The sequence below is a fragment of the Macrobrachium nipponense genome, chromosome 32 (genome assembly GCF_015104395.2).
Source record: "Macrobrachium nipponense isolate FS-2020 chromosome 32, ASM1510439v2, whole genome shotgun sequence".
NCBI lineage: Eukaryota > Metazoa > Arthropoda > Malacostraca > Decapoda > Palaemonidae > Macrobrachium > Macrobrachium nipponense.
In genome coordinates, this window is record NC_061094.1 from 60,213,246 (window position 1) to 60,228,605 (window position 15,360).

Genomic DNA, 15,360 nt, shown 5'->3' on the forward strand with positions numbered 1-15,360 from the left:
ATTGCTAACCTAGAAACAGGCCAAAACATCTCTCATTAATTTTCTTATTATTATTAGGTTAATAGTGTTAGTTTTTTCCAGACCTCTGAGTCTCAAGTAGACTCTTCTCGGGCTGGTTCTCAGGGATCAATCCTGAGAAGAAGAAGAAGAAGAAGAGAAAGGAAAAAAAAAAAAAAAAAAAAAAAAAATTAGACTTTATTTGAGAAACCCATCTTATAAAAAATTTATGATTTTATTAAGTGAAAAATCCCTGCTTTCCGCAAGAATATTTTTCATTTCCGAACTCCGCAGATAAATAGATCTTTGCTGGGTCCAATTTGGGCACTCAACAAGCAAATGCTGTACTGTCATGGGTGTTTGACATCTGAATTTACATTTCACTGGGTCAGCATGTGGTGTTGACATCAAGTGACCATGTGAGAATCTTGTGTGTCCTATACGTAGCCTTGCTAGATCACCTCTTTTGCTCTTTCCTCCTGTGAGGATGTCCTCCATGCATAGACTTCAGTTTTTATATTTTTAAGTTTATTTGTCGTTGGCACAGAGGCCCATTCTTCTTTCCAATCCTGTAAATTAATGTTTTAACTGATTTTACCCAGTCTGACACTGGGGCATATGAAATTGTTGGAGGGATAGTGCAGGCTATTTGGCAGCAGAGTCTGCATATTCATTTTCCTTTTATTCCACGTGTGCTGGGATCCAACATATTTCCATTGATATTCCTGATTGGAGGATTGATGAATTTTTATTTGAATTTCCTGTACTATTTGGTTTCCTGGTTTATACTGTCTTATTGCATCTATAGCGCTACGTGAGTCACTGAAAATAACAGACACTTGCTTTTGCCTCAGATATCATATCTAGAGCCATCTGTATGGCTGTGACTTCAGCAGTAAATACTGATGATATTGAAGGTAGGCTTTTTTTAATTAACATATTTTCGAATATGCAGATGCTCCTACTCCAACATTATTTTTGGAGCCGTCTGTATATATCATAAATTTGTCGCTTTTCCTTTTTCTTCTAATGTGCTCCAAAGCATGTTGGCGGTACATTTCCGTACGTGTCATTTGTTTTTTGAGTAGGTAAGACAGGGAGGTACATATCTTTACTCTATTTAAAATCCATGGTGGTGGCAATTCCATTGGTGGGTGAAAAATTGGATTCATATTATGTATGTTCATTATGTATCTAGCTCTTTTTGGGAAAGAGCTAGTACTATTAACTGCTGTTACTTGATTACAGTTTTGGAAGCAGTAAGTTGCAGGAGACGATCCTGCTTGCATTGAAAGACCTCTTTGTATTGTTATTAAATTACGGTGATGTTTTAAGGGCAAAACACCTGCCTCCACCAAAAGTGAGTTTGTTGGGGACGATCGAAAGCTCCTGTGCACAATCGCACGCCTTCATGGTGCACTGCATCGAGAGATTTTAATGCAGATTCTGAGGCGGATGAATATATTGGACAGCAGTAATCTATTATGGATAAGACTGTTGCCTTATATATCATTAATAAAATGTCTCGCTTTGCTCCCCAATTAGTGTGTGATAACTTTTTAATATGGCAAGGGCTTTGATGCCCTTGGCTTTAATGTATTGATGTGCTCTTTCCAATTTAAATGGTGATCAAATATTACTCCTAGATACTTGATTTTTGTACAAAATTGTATTTCAGTGCTATAAAGATGCAGTTTGATTGTTTGGTCTTCATCCACCTTTTGTCTTTGTAGAAGACGATTGCTTTTGTTTTATCAGTTGAAAATTTAAATCCAAAACTGAATTTGCCCAACTACATATATTTGAAATGGCAGTACTGAGAACTCTCTGAGCATGTCTCAGATTACTACTCGTATAGTAAATGACAAAAAGTCATCAACATATAAACTGTTTTTTACACCACTTGGTAAATTTATAGTAATGTCATTGATTGCTAAAGCAAACAATGTACAGCTCAAGACACTACCTTGAGGGATTCCTTCTTCCAGTTTTATAGGTTACTGAGTAGGAATTTTCTACTCTTACTTGAAAAGTTCTGTTGTTAAGAAGTTCTTAATAAATATTAGTAAGTGGCTTCTTAGTCCCTTGGAGTGGAGTTTTTGCATGATGTTATGTTTCCATGTTGTATCGTATGCTTTTTCTATACAAAAAATCATAGCTACTGTTAATTTCTTTTGTTCAAAGCCTTTTTTGATATGATCTTCTAAATGTGTTAGGGATCTAGGGTTGATCTGCCAGCTATTGAACCAGATTGTGTTGGTGTTAAAATGGATTCTTTGGTTATTACTACGTTAATCGTGCATTAACCATTTTTTCTAAGATTTTGCATAGGCAACTTGTTAGAGATATCGGTCTATAATTGGATGGATTACTTGCATCCTTTCCTGGTTTGTTTATTGGAATAATTATGGCATGTTTCCATTTATCAGGAAAGACACGTTTTAGCCAGATACTATTGTAAAATTTTAATAAATATGATTTAGCTATAGGAGCTAATTTTTCTATCATTTCAAATGATATTTTATCATATCCTGGTGCGGAGGGATGACAAGAGTTGATAGCATTATCTAGTTCATCCATGTTAAAAATATCATTATATTCCAGGTCTTCAAGAGTTTCAAAATTGAGTATTATATTTTCTTTTGTTTTCTGATACTTTGAAAATGTGTATCTAGGCTGGAGTAAGCACTGATGTTTTCAAAATGTTTCCCAATTATGTTTGATATTTCATAAGTATCATGGTATATTTTTCCATTTAAATGTATTGCACTTCTTGGAGGTCTTATATGTTTTCCATTGATTTTTTCTTATCTTTTGCCAGACATCCCTTGTGGATGTGTTTGAAGATATGTTTGAGACATATTCCTTCCATGATGCGATTTTTTCCGCTATTACCGTTTTTATAAATTTGGCTGTATATTTGTTATATAATGGTTTAATGTGGTTAATTTTTATGTTTGGTTATAACTATTTTGTTTAATATGTTTATACTATAGGGCATTTTGTTGAGTGATTTAAGGCGAGTTTTGAGTCTGTTTAGATTGCGACTCAATATATGTTTTATTTTACTTAATGTTGTTAATGTTGGATTCCACCATGGGACAGGGGATTTTGTGGAATGTGTTTTGGTTTTGGAATACTTTTATCTGCAGCATTTAATATGAAGTTTGAGAACGATTCACATGTAGTATTGTGATCTTCATTATGTGGGAATGGTGGTATGTTTCGTGTGTATAGGAAATATTTATCCCAGTTAGCTTTTTGGATATTATATCTTGTAGGTGGCAATATTTTGACATTACTTAAGTAGTTCAGAATGATTGGGAAATGGTCACTTGTGTATGAATCGTCTAGGACGTTCCATTCAAATTTCTCCGCTACATCATTTGAACATAATGAAATGTCAATTGAAGAAAAGGTTAGGTGTGTATTTGAAAAATATGTTGGAACTTCGCTTTCATTGAGACAATACAGATTGTGTTTCATTATAGTATTCTCTATGTTGATTCCGGATGTGTCATTGGGGTTATTAATATCCCATAATGGATTATGTGCATTAAAATCTCCTACTAAGTAGTTGGTTTCACCTGTATACTTTTGCTAATAAGTTCAGAAAAATCACTGAAATTTGCATTGAAATTTGGTTGGTTATATAAATTACAAATAGTAATTTTACTTTTATCAGGCATATACAGTTTAATTGATGTTATTTGATATGGCATAGATGGTATGTCAACAAGTTCATATGTAATGCTATTATGAACGTATATGGCTGTGCCTAATTTTCCACCGTCAGTTGGTGAATAACAGGCAATTTTATAGTGTTGGATATTTGTAGGGTTACTTCCTATATGTTGTAGACATATGCACATTGGGGTTGTGGTCTCGTATGATTCTTTGTAATTCACCCAGACGTAGTCGGGTAAGAGACCATTTATATTCCATTGAATGATTTTATATTCCATTATTGGAAGGAATTGGTGTTAAATTCTGTAAATTGATTGCTGATTTTACTTTATCTCGTAGTTTATATGCATTTGATTTATTTGTGGTTTTTTAATCGTTGTATTTGTATGTGGTTATTAGATTCTGCAGTTGTTTGTTTTTCATAGTTGAATATTAATAAGTCTATTTTTGATTTTATAATTTCCCCTTTTTGTATTTTAAGGATTCAGAACATAATTCGTTCTCATGTTGGTGTGTTAAAGGGCACCTCCTTAATTTGGTAAAATTTGTCAATACAATTTCGTACTGTGTCCTCTGTCTTGGTAGTTAGTTGGTTTATATGTACTTACAACAAAGCATTCATTACAACCACAAGATGAAGCATGTTTGGTAATGTTAATTATTGGTTCAGAAGTTTTTGGTCTAGCTTTAGAAATTTCTGGTTTTGTAATTCTATTGTTCCTTTTTCTGTAGTGATAAGGACTGTTGGTTTGAGGGGTTATTTGTTTTGTTGTTGTTAATGGGATATTTCGGTCTTGTGGATGGTTGGGGGGTGATAGTTATATTTTGGTTTGGTTTAATGGTATGATTTTCATTAGTATTATTTGATGGAAATTGTAAAGTGATATCTTTACTGTCCAGATGTTGGCTGTTTGATTGAGATTGAGGGTAATTGTGTATTTCCACTTGTGATGAGGTTAGTTTAATATCTTCATTAATTTTCTTGATTCTTACACTTTCATCAATGTTTAGAATACTGATGTGCTCAATACTTCCAAAGGAAATCATTAGCCTTTTATTCATCTCATTTACTGAGTTCCACATTTTGGAACTACTTCGCGAAAAAAGCTTCTAACAAAAACCGATAAACTTGGAAGTTAAAAACTTTCATAAGAATTTAGAAAATAAAGTATGAAAAGAACTCCAAAACTTACCCACCCCACTATACTGGCTAGTTGACAACTGCAGTAAACTTATCATGATTTTACTATGGGTTTCAGTTAGATGCACAGTGCTGTTTTCTAAAACGCGACTTTCTTGATGAAGAACTGCTCTCTCTATCAAGAGCGATCGTATATGCTGCTTGTTCCTCGTTAATTTATTTGCTAATGCATCCTTTATAAATTGAAAACTTTTCCACCTGGCATCAAAATCTTCTTTGGAAACACCATGGAAAAATATGAGACCACTATAGATCTGAAAGGGAGACTCACAATTAAGCTTTTCTATTTACTAAATTATATTTCACATCTTATGCTGAAATGTACAAGTACAAATAAAAAACTTTACATGAAATACCAAATGTTTAAAATGGAACATAATAAAATTTCCAAGTGTACAATAAAAAATTAACAGTTCCAATATTCATGTTAAAAATTCACTAACTTCTATTTGGGAATCAAGGATTCTTTCTTCAAGGGGTGCATCAGCTAATGTTTTAATCACTTCATTGAGTTAATGATAAATTAAAGCTTCTTAAAACCCCCATTAGTTATTATATGGGTATCATAACTATCCTTCCGTTACCTAACCTAGCATGAAAAAACATCGATATCTAAAAAGTTCTAAAAGTAATTTCCCAAAGTGTTAATCTAGGAGATTAGCCTAAATATAAATGTGACCCTTAAATGTCTTGAGAATTAACAGTAAATATAGCCAACAAAACAATCAAATTTGCAAAGAAATAATTATCCAAACCCATCCATATATTTCAAGTGTAGTCAAAATTACATTCATGTTCACGCTTATTATTTACTTTAAAACTCCTTTAACAAGATGAAGCAATACACAAAAGCAAGGAATTACCATGAAGTGGGTGTAGTATATTGAGCTGTACTTTATTACTCATTTGAAAATCGTGCCTCGAGTTATTACTCATTTGAAAATCGTGCCTCACCTCTCTAGCGCCACCTAGTAGGACACCTTGTAACCATATAAAACTTCAATAAAAGGAACTCAAGTTGCAGCATGGGTTTGCATTAATCCCTGCTTTTACTTTTACCCTTAATAAATGGAGTTACACCCTGATACACTACAGTGGGCACTCAGAATAGAGGGTAAAAAGCATGCAACTCTCAGTTGAAGAGATTGTCAATGAACTACAGTACACATAGTCATGTGCTACATAAAGCAACTGTGGACTCCATCCCTATCAATAGCGTCACTCATTTGAAAAGAAAGTCTAGTAAGAAATTAAGTGAAAATCTATCTAAACTAGACATATTTCTCTTGAAAATTTTGTTCTCTAGACAATTACTTATGTGTTTATCAGTGTATCAACTTTAAATAAAATACTTACACTTATAGCCCGACTTAGGGCTTTTGTATCATCTGATCCCTTTTCAAGCATTTGATTCACCAACATCAAGATGACATCTGCCGTTGCCTTGCGAACATTGGGAGGAAATCCGGGAGTATCCAACGTCACACACAACTCATATTTTCTTGTCATAAATCTACTGGAATCTTTTCTAACAGCCATATTCATTCTAGTATTTGATAAGAAAAAGAAACAAATCAAGACCAAGAAACACTTTCTCACTTTAGCAAAACTACAAAAACATCTATTTTAATCTCCGATGTAAAATGCATAAGTTTTATATTCTCCAAAGTGTTTACAGCATTTCACTATATATGGTTCCAGTTACTCTTGATTATCTTCTCATAATCTTCAAAAACTTGTACTTACAAATCAATGGGTTCCTCGCCCCAATGTGGGAGAGCAATACCAGCCCCAAGAACAACATCTAGTGTGATACTCAGACTCTGTTGAAGAACCTCCCTGCAAAGAAAATCAATTTCAGGAATGACTTCCCCTGTATCTTTTTATCATCAAAGTCACTGGCTGTTTATAGACATAGAATACCAAGATTGTTAGTGATACTTCAGGCGGAGTGTTGGATATAGTCAAATATAATAAACATTACTGTTCTAAGTACCAAAGTTATTTAATGAGGTCTTTGTACCGAAAAGCAGCTTCATATTTAAACAATATTCTAGCAGCTATCATCCACCAAAAAATTACTTCTCATGCTCTAACTATTGATTAAGGTCAAACATAATCTCCTTACTCAGGTTAGACTGGATGATGTGCTGGATTCTACACTGATTAATATATCCAATAAAAACGACATGCCCAATTTATGTTAAGGAAAAAATCACTATATACTGTAATTATATTAGATTTTTATTATAACACTCATTCTTATAAAGATGCTGTGGCCATGAACTAACCAGGTGGTTTCAACAATCATGTCTTGTCTGTAATCTTGCATGGTGCATTAGTTATTCAATACCCATGTGTATGACCAGTGTGGCCAATTACAATACAAGATATTGATGTGGCTTCTTTTTAGAATGAAAATCAGTCCTACAGCTAATTTAATTATTTTAATTTACTGTCAGATTCATTACCCCACAATGAAGAACTATATACGTCACTTTAACAAACATGATTTTCATATTCAAGCTTTTGCTGGTTATTACCGCAAAATTCAAATTTCATATAATTCAGTACTTTAATAAAAAACCAACGAAACGAAAAGATAAATTAACAAACCTGGACACTTCCTTCTCTCCAAGAGCAACTTCCTTTAACAGCTTCAGCTCAGGGGTCAAGAAAGTACGGACGAGATCTGACATAGCTTCCTCCTCAGCTTTGCCTGGCTCCACCCACTTAATGCCAAGGTTGTGAATATGACCGGCTTCTCCCCAGTGCTAAAAATCAAAAGTTTAAACAACCATGTCTTGTCTGTGATCTTGTATGGTACTATAGTATTTCATTATACAGAATAGTAATCAAGGCTGAAATGATGTTATCTACACTGTAAGATGGTAATTGGTTCCATTTGTAGAAAACTTTCAAGTCAATTTTACAAATACATAGATAAAAATTAATTTTCCAACTAATAAATAGAGTAAATAATACAATCCCTACTGTCTCTTAAATGGAACAGCTAACTTACCCTTATGGGCAAATACTCTGTCAGGGGTGTATCCCAGTCATACGATAAAAGAAAATCGAATACTCAGAAATGGGAGCTAACACCTAAATATTTAAGGAGGAATCTTAATACAGATCCTGCTAAGTGATACCCTTCTCGGCACTTTAGATGCAATGTCTGCCGTAGAACCTGCATTATCTGAGGCACATATTCAACGAGGTGCCCTCCACATCTCACCAACTGAAAAAAGTTTTTTATGAGCATAGATTCAGCAGAAGAAACATTGTGTGCTTGCACAATAAAATGTTAATCACCTAATATGTTAATCAAAAATTCTTCTGTAATAAATATAACCCAAATAATTCAATAAGCATCTATGCAATGAAAATATTTCAACAGCCCAAATACAAGTGAAATACTGTATGTTCAAAACTCTATCAATTACCTCAGAAAGAAGGAGAAGATTGAACAATATTTCGTCATCTAAGTTTTCTTCATTCTTGACCTCTTCATTGTCAGTTAAAGCTAACAAGAGACGGCAAACTCCAGGGACAAATACCTTGAGTGCTTCCTTAGGATTAACCTGAAATTAAATTAGGGAAATACAATACCTTAATACATAGAAATTTTAATAGCAAACACAAACAAGAGAAGCATCTTAACTTTAGTTTTGCATATATTACAATTCTTTTCTACGTGTCTTACTTGACAGCTGATCGACACATGTTAGCAGCAAACTTTCCAGCCACATGGATTTCAATCATTTTCCCACTGATAAAAGTCTGAAGCCGCTGAAGTGCTGCCTTGTATATCTTTGGATGACTTTGCGTCAATATGGCAGAAAATGTTGAGGAGAGACCCATTTCGAGCATGTTCTCTTCTCTGTTCATCTTCTCCGTTTCCCTGTCCAACTGGGTGATTTGTTCCAAAGTCGAATTTTCTATCAGAGCAAAGCATCTATCCATAAACTGCAACACGAAATCCTCAAAGCTTGCTGTTTGAAGACAAACTTGTTGCTCCACCTGCAGTAAATACCAAATTTATTAAGTGTTCAAAAAATCATGTTTGATCTTAAAAATTAGAGCAATATTTTTGTATTTAGAGTACAACCATGTTCACATGTGTGGATTCTGCCAGATGAAAAATACTGTAGGCACAGAATACATTCCAACCAGTTTCCATTCAGTTTCTGTTCTTAGACTGGATGGCTAACAAGTCTCTTACCAGGTAATTTTACCCAATCTATTACCAAACCTCAAAAGTTAAGGCTGTTACAACAGTACTGATTTATCAATGACGACTATGCTATTATATACAGACTTTACTACTCACCTCTGTTAAGTCTGATACTTGATCCAATGCACTTGAACAATCGACAAATGGCACCAGCGTTACTAAGGTGTAAATAAACTGGAATGTCACCTGTCAAATAAAAAAAAAAGTATTAAAGAAATCTAAAATTCTAATTTCTGGTTTTTCTTTGACACAAAATCAAAACTTTAGGACACATTTTCACTTATGCTTGCATAAAATCTTTTAGCAGCAAAAGAAAGGGAGAAAACTTTGAAAAGCTGATCAAGTGAACCGCAAATTAATTATAAAACACTAAATGATAAACTTGTAAACTAGAAATGAAGGTTATCCTCCAAAACCAAATAAACATTACCTTAAGAATTTCAAACCCCCCCCAGTGACAAACAGAAAAATGATCTGACTTACCATGCATTTCCTGATATCATTTGGATCAATGCCTGGTAAAGTCTGAAGCAGAAGAGGAATGACGTGCGTCTGTCCTTCAGGATAGTACTTCACTCCCTGAACCATTGTCCTTGCAACACAAACAACACACTCAAGTGATGCAGTTAGCCGGTGAGGCTCCGTAGTGGTTTCCAGAGAGGAATATAACCTACAGGTAGAAAGAAACTTATTACTGTTCATAAATATGTTTATATAAACAAACTGTTTGACAATTAATGAGGTATGTAGTCATTATTTGATAGTTGTGCTTGGGTTACACATTTTTCCCCATGTACCATCCTTATCTATTATCAAAATTACCAAAAAACCGTAAAATGAAACCACTGCAACAGGTAGATCAAGTAAAAAAAAATATATATACATAACTTAGGAATAAGAAAGAAAGGACCTTTTGTATAGGGCACATTTAAATGGGCCTACTATAGCCCCAGAAAAGTTGGTTAGGCTGGGCAAGATATATAAAGAATGAGCACAAAAGTAATAACAGCAGTTGGGGAAACAGAAAACTTTGAAGTTAGTGTTAGATTACACAAGAGGTCAACATTAAGCCCATTTTTGTTAGTGCTGGTCATGGATGTGTTGAGTGAAAAGATCAGGAATGAAGAACTGTGGGAGTAGTTGTACCCAGATGATCTGGTGATTACTGCTGGAAATGAGGACCTACAGAGAAAGGTTGGAGAGTGGCAGGAGCATTACAGAGGGGTGGCTTAAAGTGAATGTGAATAAAACAGTGGTTCTGGTGAGCAGTAGGGAAGACAGAGACAGAACAGTAATATAAGAAAGAGGAGGCTTGATTATAAAAAAGGCAGAAAAGTTTAAATATTTGGGATCTACTTTAAGCCAAGAGGAAGGATGTAAGCTGAAGTTGACAGTAGGGGGGGGGGGGGGGGGGGGGGTTGGAAAGAGGTAGCTGGAGTAGTTCGTGATAAGAAAATGCCAATCAAGCTATAAGTCAAGATCTATAGCACAGTGATAAGACCAGTGTTAATGTATGGGCCAGAAACACGGGCGATAGAAGAAAAGATGAAGTACAGATTGAGAGAACATAGTGAGAATATCCGAGGTGAATCATAGGAATATTGCTGCTTGAGAGATTGGAAAATAATGAAATAAGAAGGGCAGGCTTCGTAAAGATTACAGAGCTGATAAGCGAGCCACAACTTAGATGGTATGGACATGTGTTGAGGATGGATGACGAGGAGAGAATGAAGAGGGCTTGGGAGGAACCTATTAGACGAAGAAGATCGAGAGGGAGGCAGAGAATTAGCTGGAAAGATAAAGTGAAGGAAGATAAGGAGAGAAGAGGTTTGGTGGAGGATGATCCTTTGATAGAAGGCAGTGGAGGAAAAGGCGCATCATGCAACCAACCCCTTAACGCAGGGTTAATGATGGGAGAGATTATAGGGTATATAATAACTTAAAAATCTATTTGTGCACTTGTTAATGAAAAACAACGACAAAATACATACTGTTCTAAAAGTGGTGGAGTAACAATTTCTGGACGAAGTAATGAAAGACGATGGAAGACAACACCTGCATCGTGAGTGCCAGCATGAGAGAACATAGCAAGCAAGGCCGGGGTCTGCACACACCGCACAAATGCAGTTATCTCATCTTCAGTTAGCTTCTTGTGAGGTGCAACCTCTGTTTCCCATGATGGTTTTTTATGCCTCTCCCTGTTGTAAGAAATTCAGCTGATGATATACACAGAAATATACAAAACATTACTTCATTCCTTCTGGTCTCTTCTTTACAATATTCATAACACTATTTGTAATGGAAACATTACCATGTTTAAGTAACAGGCATAAAGAATTGAACCTTTTAAGACTAAGAATGGATTGCAGTTTAGGATTCCCCACTTGACTAAAAACCTTACGAAAACTACCACGGCTGATCTGTTCCAAAAGAGAATAATAATACTAAAGATCACCTGTGAAGTCTCCTAATGAAGAGTAAAGTAAGCTTATTCAGGAACTCGTGTAAGAGACGACTCCAGTGACCTGAATTGGAGGGATGATAATACGATTCTAGTGACTTGAATAATCGCTCCAGATGCTGCTGTGTCTTACTACCTCCACCCTACAAAGAACATTGTGTATTAAGTTCAAAATATAATAATGGAATCCCAAAGAATAAAATTAAATAGCTTGAGAGATTCTCGCAACATTTTTCTATTGTTTCCATACAATACATTTCAATTTTAAAGTGACAAAATCAACCTTACTCACCAAGTTTGCAACAATAAACATAGAAGATGAAAACTGTGAAAGTCCATCACCTTTTGTAACTTGTGCTTTCTTGTATGATACAGGCAAGCGGAAGGATCGTAGCACCTGTAATGGCAAATAAAATAAGGGCTTCGTAAGAACTTATTCATCGCAAAAGTTAATGGTCACACTATACTAGTAAAAAATTAAAGTTGAAATTATACCCATATTTCAAACAATAGGCAAAAGCAATGGTAATGTTGATTACAACCTCAATTTATGAGCTGCAGCAACTGATACAAATTAAGGTCTAAATACCCAGTCCTTCTATGTCGCATCAGCTCCCACCTATTGTTTTGTGCAACTCCTTGTAATGAAAACAATAATTGCCCTTCTCCCATGATTTTGTATTAGTTGTGCTTTATTTTTCATTTACTACAGGTTTCTCATCCTTCTGGTGTCATTTTATTGATTCATTAATTCTGTAGTGCTTTGTGACGGGGGAGGGGGTTGCTTTTTTATTTACACAATCCCAGGAGTGGAAATTACTAGCACTGGAGGAAACACACTATCATGTTTTTGCATAACTAAAAACTTTTGTCACCTCTGCTTTGGAATGACAGTTCAAGATTTTCACACTTCATTTACACAAAAGGATTGTAAAATATAGTGTAAAATATTTTCTTTTCCCAATACAAGAGGAAATGGGAAAAAAAAGGGAGTAATGAAATCTGTTGACAGATGGGATTACTGGGGCACACACTGAACTATGAAACAGAGTTTTGAGGGTAGTAAGAATGAAAGTCACTGCAGCTTGGATAAAATACAGACACAGCTACAGAAGCTTATGTTTGTGCAAAGTTTTAAATGCTTTTAGAAAAATCTAGGTACAGTACCTTAGTGAACACCATTGGCAAATATTCTTCCCAATCCACATAACCAATGTTATGCCAAGCTAGTCTTGAAAACAGCCAAAATACATTGTTTTCCCAAAACCAAAGATGACTGTTGTGACAAGCAATCCAGATACCTGAATAGAAAATAAAAGAAATTTTGCAATTTTATGCAGTCAAAACAAAAATGGGAAGTTTGCTCAGTAAAACCCACTAGCACTGAGATGTGATTAACAAGTTTTAAATCATGAAGCAGGCAACAGAGAAATGTACAAGGATCCCAAAGGATGAACCTCAAAAATTGTACAGAAAGCATTTTGCAGGACTACAGCAAAGCCTGTTAACAGTTTTTCATAGAATCTAAGTGTAAAGAAAAAATTGAAGGCTGTCAAAATGGTGAATAATTCCTCAAAAATAATTATCAATATACATAGAATCAAATATGGCTTTCATAGCAAGACTACTGTAATCGCAACAAATACGTGTACTCAAGACATTAAAAGTAACAACTTACCAAGTAACTCATCCTTCCACAAATCCCAGCTCAAATGGGCAAGTTCTGGACTCACGGAAGTTGGGAGAAAAAGTTCTAAATATACCATTGCCTTCTGCATGGACATATCAAAGGGACACATCAGAGGGCGAACTTTCTCCAAGATCTCTGCCGTCGATTCAATGGGAAAATAAGATCGGCAGGCACGTATCATGCTCTCAATCACTCCCTCAGCATTCCTGAAAAATTTGGAAAGTATCCTTGTAATGCAGTAGTGTCTGTCAGATCAACGTGACAGACAATACTTAGGAACACACCTACAATATACAACCCAAAAATAAAGCCTATCACCACAGCAAAAGATCAGGGGCACTATTTTATCATTTTGATCTGTTTGTTGGATTATGAACTGTAAAAATATAATTATAACATCCGACCACCAGTGAAATAAATTCAGTATAATAGACTGCCTATGATTAACTAACAAACTTCCCATCTTGGGACCAAGTAGAAAAGAGGAAATATCATTGTAGCTGTTGCCTATTTACTTTACTGGTAACTTGATTTTTTATTCTTTCTAAATACTGTAATAACATACTTCAAGGTATTTAAGCACCATCAGAGATTAAGATAACCCTTCAACCCCATCAAACCCAAAATTCATCTATACATACTCTCCAACAATCTCATTCCACTATACTTTATACTACCTGAGATAAAGCCATCCGATTAGGTACAGATTAGTAACAAAACAGCACTCATTTTTATAAATATGTGAAGGTAAATCCATACCCAACAGGTATCCAATGGAAAGAATAAAGTAAGCCTTTAGATATTATACTGCAATAAACAGTAATCTATTACTGATAGCTCTGTAACTACAAATGTTGGCAGACACTGACACTTACAGCTGCAATTATGATTAATCTACAACTTCTGTGGGTTCTCACAACTATCAAAATGGTAATATGCAAATCAGTCCCAAAGTTAGGACAGGACTACAAAACACTTCTGTAAACTAAGTATTTTTTCAAAGAATATTTACTGCAAAGTGCAATATTTTAATCTGTAAGTAACAGAAATAAAGTAATACTTGCTCTTAAAAATAATGGGTATAACATCCCACAAATGACTGAAGCCTAATTTTGTGCTAATTGAACAGTGTCAAAGTTAAGGTCTAACTTCAGGAAATATTTGTCACACTGTTCAGTACAGCTGCAGCTTAGCATAGGTGGAGCAGAATAGTGCCTGTATCCTGGTCAAATGAGAGCAAAAATTATTTGCAGTAGTAGATATAAGAGTGGATGCAGATTCACTGGCTAATTCTGTTACACCTACTTTGTGTCATGGAAAATGCAACTACCCAACAGAAGCACTCTACAGTGTACCCTTTAAATTAATAAGCAAATCCTTATCAAAATTCTATGGTAGTAAATATCAGATGTAAGGTAAAAGAATCCCCTTTTTAAATTTCAATGTTTTCTCAAGACAATATTTATATGCAATGTAGCAAATCCACACAAAATCAAACAACGAAAGAATAATAAACACTGAAATGCAGGCTTAGGTGCAATTAATTGTTATAACATGTAATATATTCAAACAACGTTTGACCACTTGCCTCTCTCATTATACCTACAACCACGTGAGCAACCTATAACACCAAGATATTAGCATTTGCATATAGTACAGCTGACTGCATTAATTCAAAGACCCAAAAAAAAAAAAAAAAAAAAAAAAAAAAAAAAAAAAAAAAAAAAAATTATATATATATATATATATATATATATATATATATATATATATATATATATATATATATATATATATATATATATATATATATATATATATATATTATATATATATATTATATATACGTATATATATATATATATATATATATATATATATATATATATATATATATATATATATATATATATATATATATATATATATATATATATATATATATATATATATATATATATATATATATATATATATATATATATATATATATATATATATATATATATATATATATATATATATATATATATATATATATATATATATATATATATATATATATATATATATATTCAATACTGTAC

The 15,360-nt window shown here is 34.0% G+C and overlaps 1 protein-coding gene across 1 annotated transcript in view; it reads right to left on the reverse strand.

Annotated features, from left to right (window-relative positions):
• The window catches only part of LOC135207527 (proteasome activator complex subunit 4-like), a 108,795-nt gene that overhangs the window by 51,459 nt on the left and 41,976 nt on the right, over positions 1–15,360 (reverse strand). The window contains 14 exon segments of the mRNA XM_064239348.1: positions 4,882–5,139; positions 6,242–6,431; positions 6,632–6,724; positions 7,502–7,659; positions 7,908–8,126; positions 8,332–8,469; positions 8,570–8,908; positions 9,219–9,308; positions 9,606–9,792; positions 11,114–11,320; positions 11,578–11,726; positions 11,876–11,980; positions 12,751–12,884; positions 13,262–13,479. Coding sequence (XP_064095418.1) covers positions 4,882–5,139; positions 6,242–6,431; positions 6,632–6,724; positions 7,502–7,659; positions 7,908–8,126; positions 8,332–8,469; positions 8,570–8,908; positions 9,219–9,308; positions 9,606–9,792; positions 11,114–11,320; positions 11,578–11,726; positions 11,876–11,980; positions 12,751–12,884; positions 13,262–13,479 — 2,485 coding nt within the window.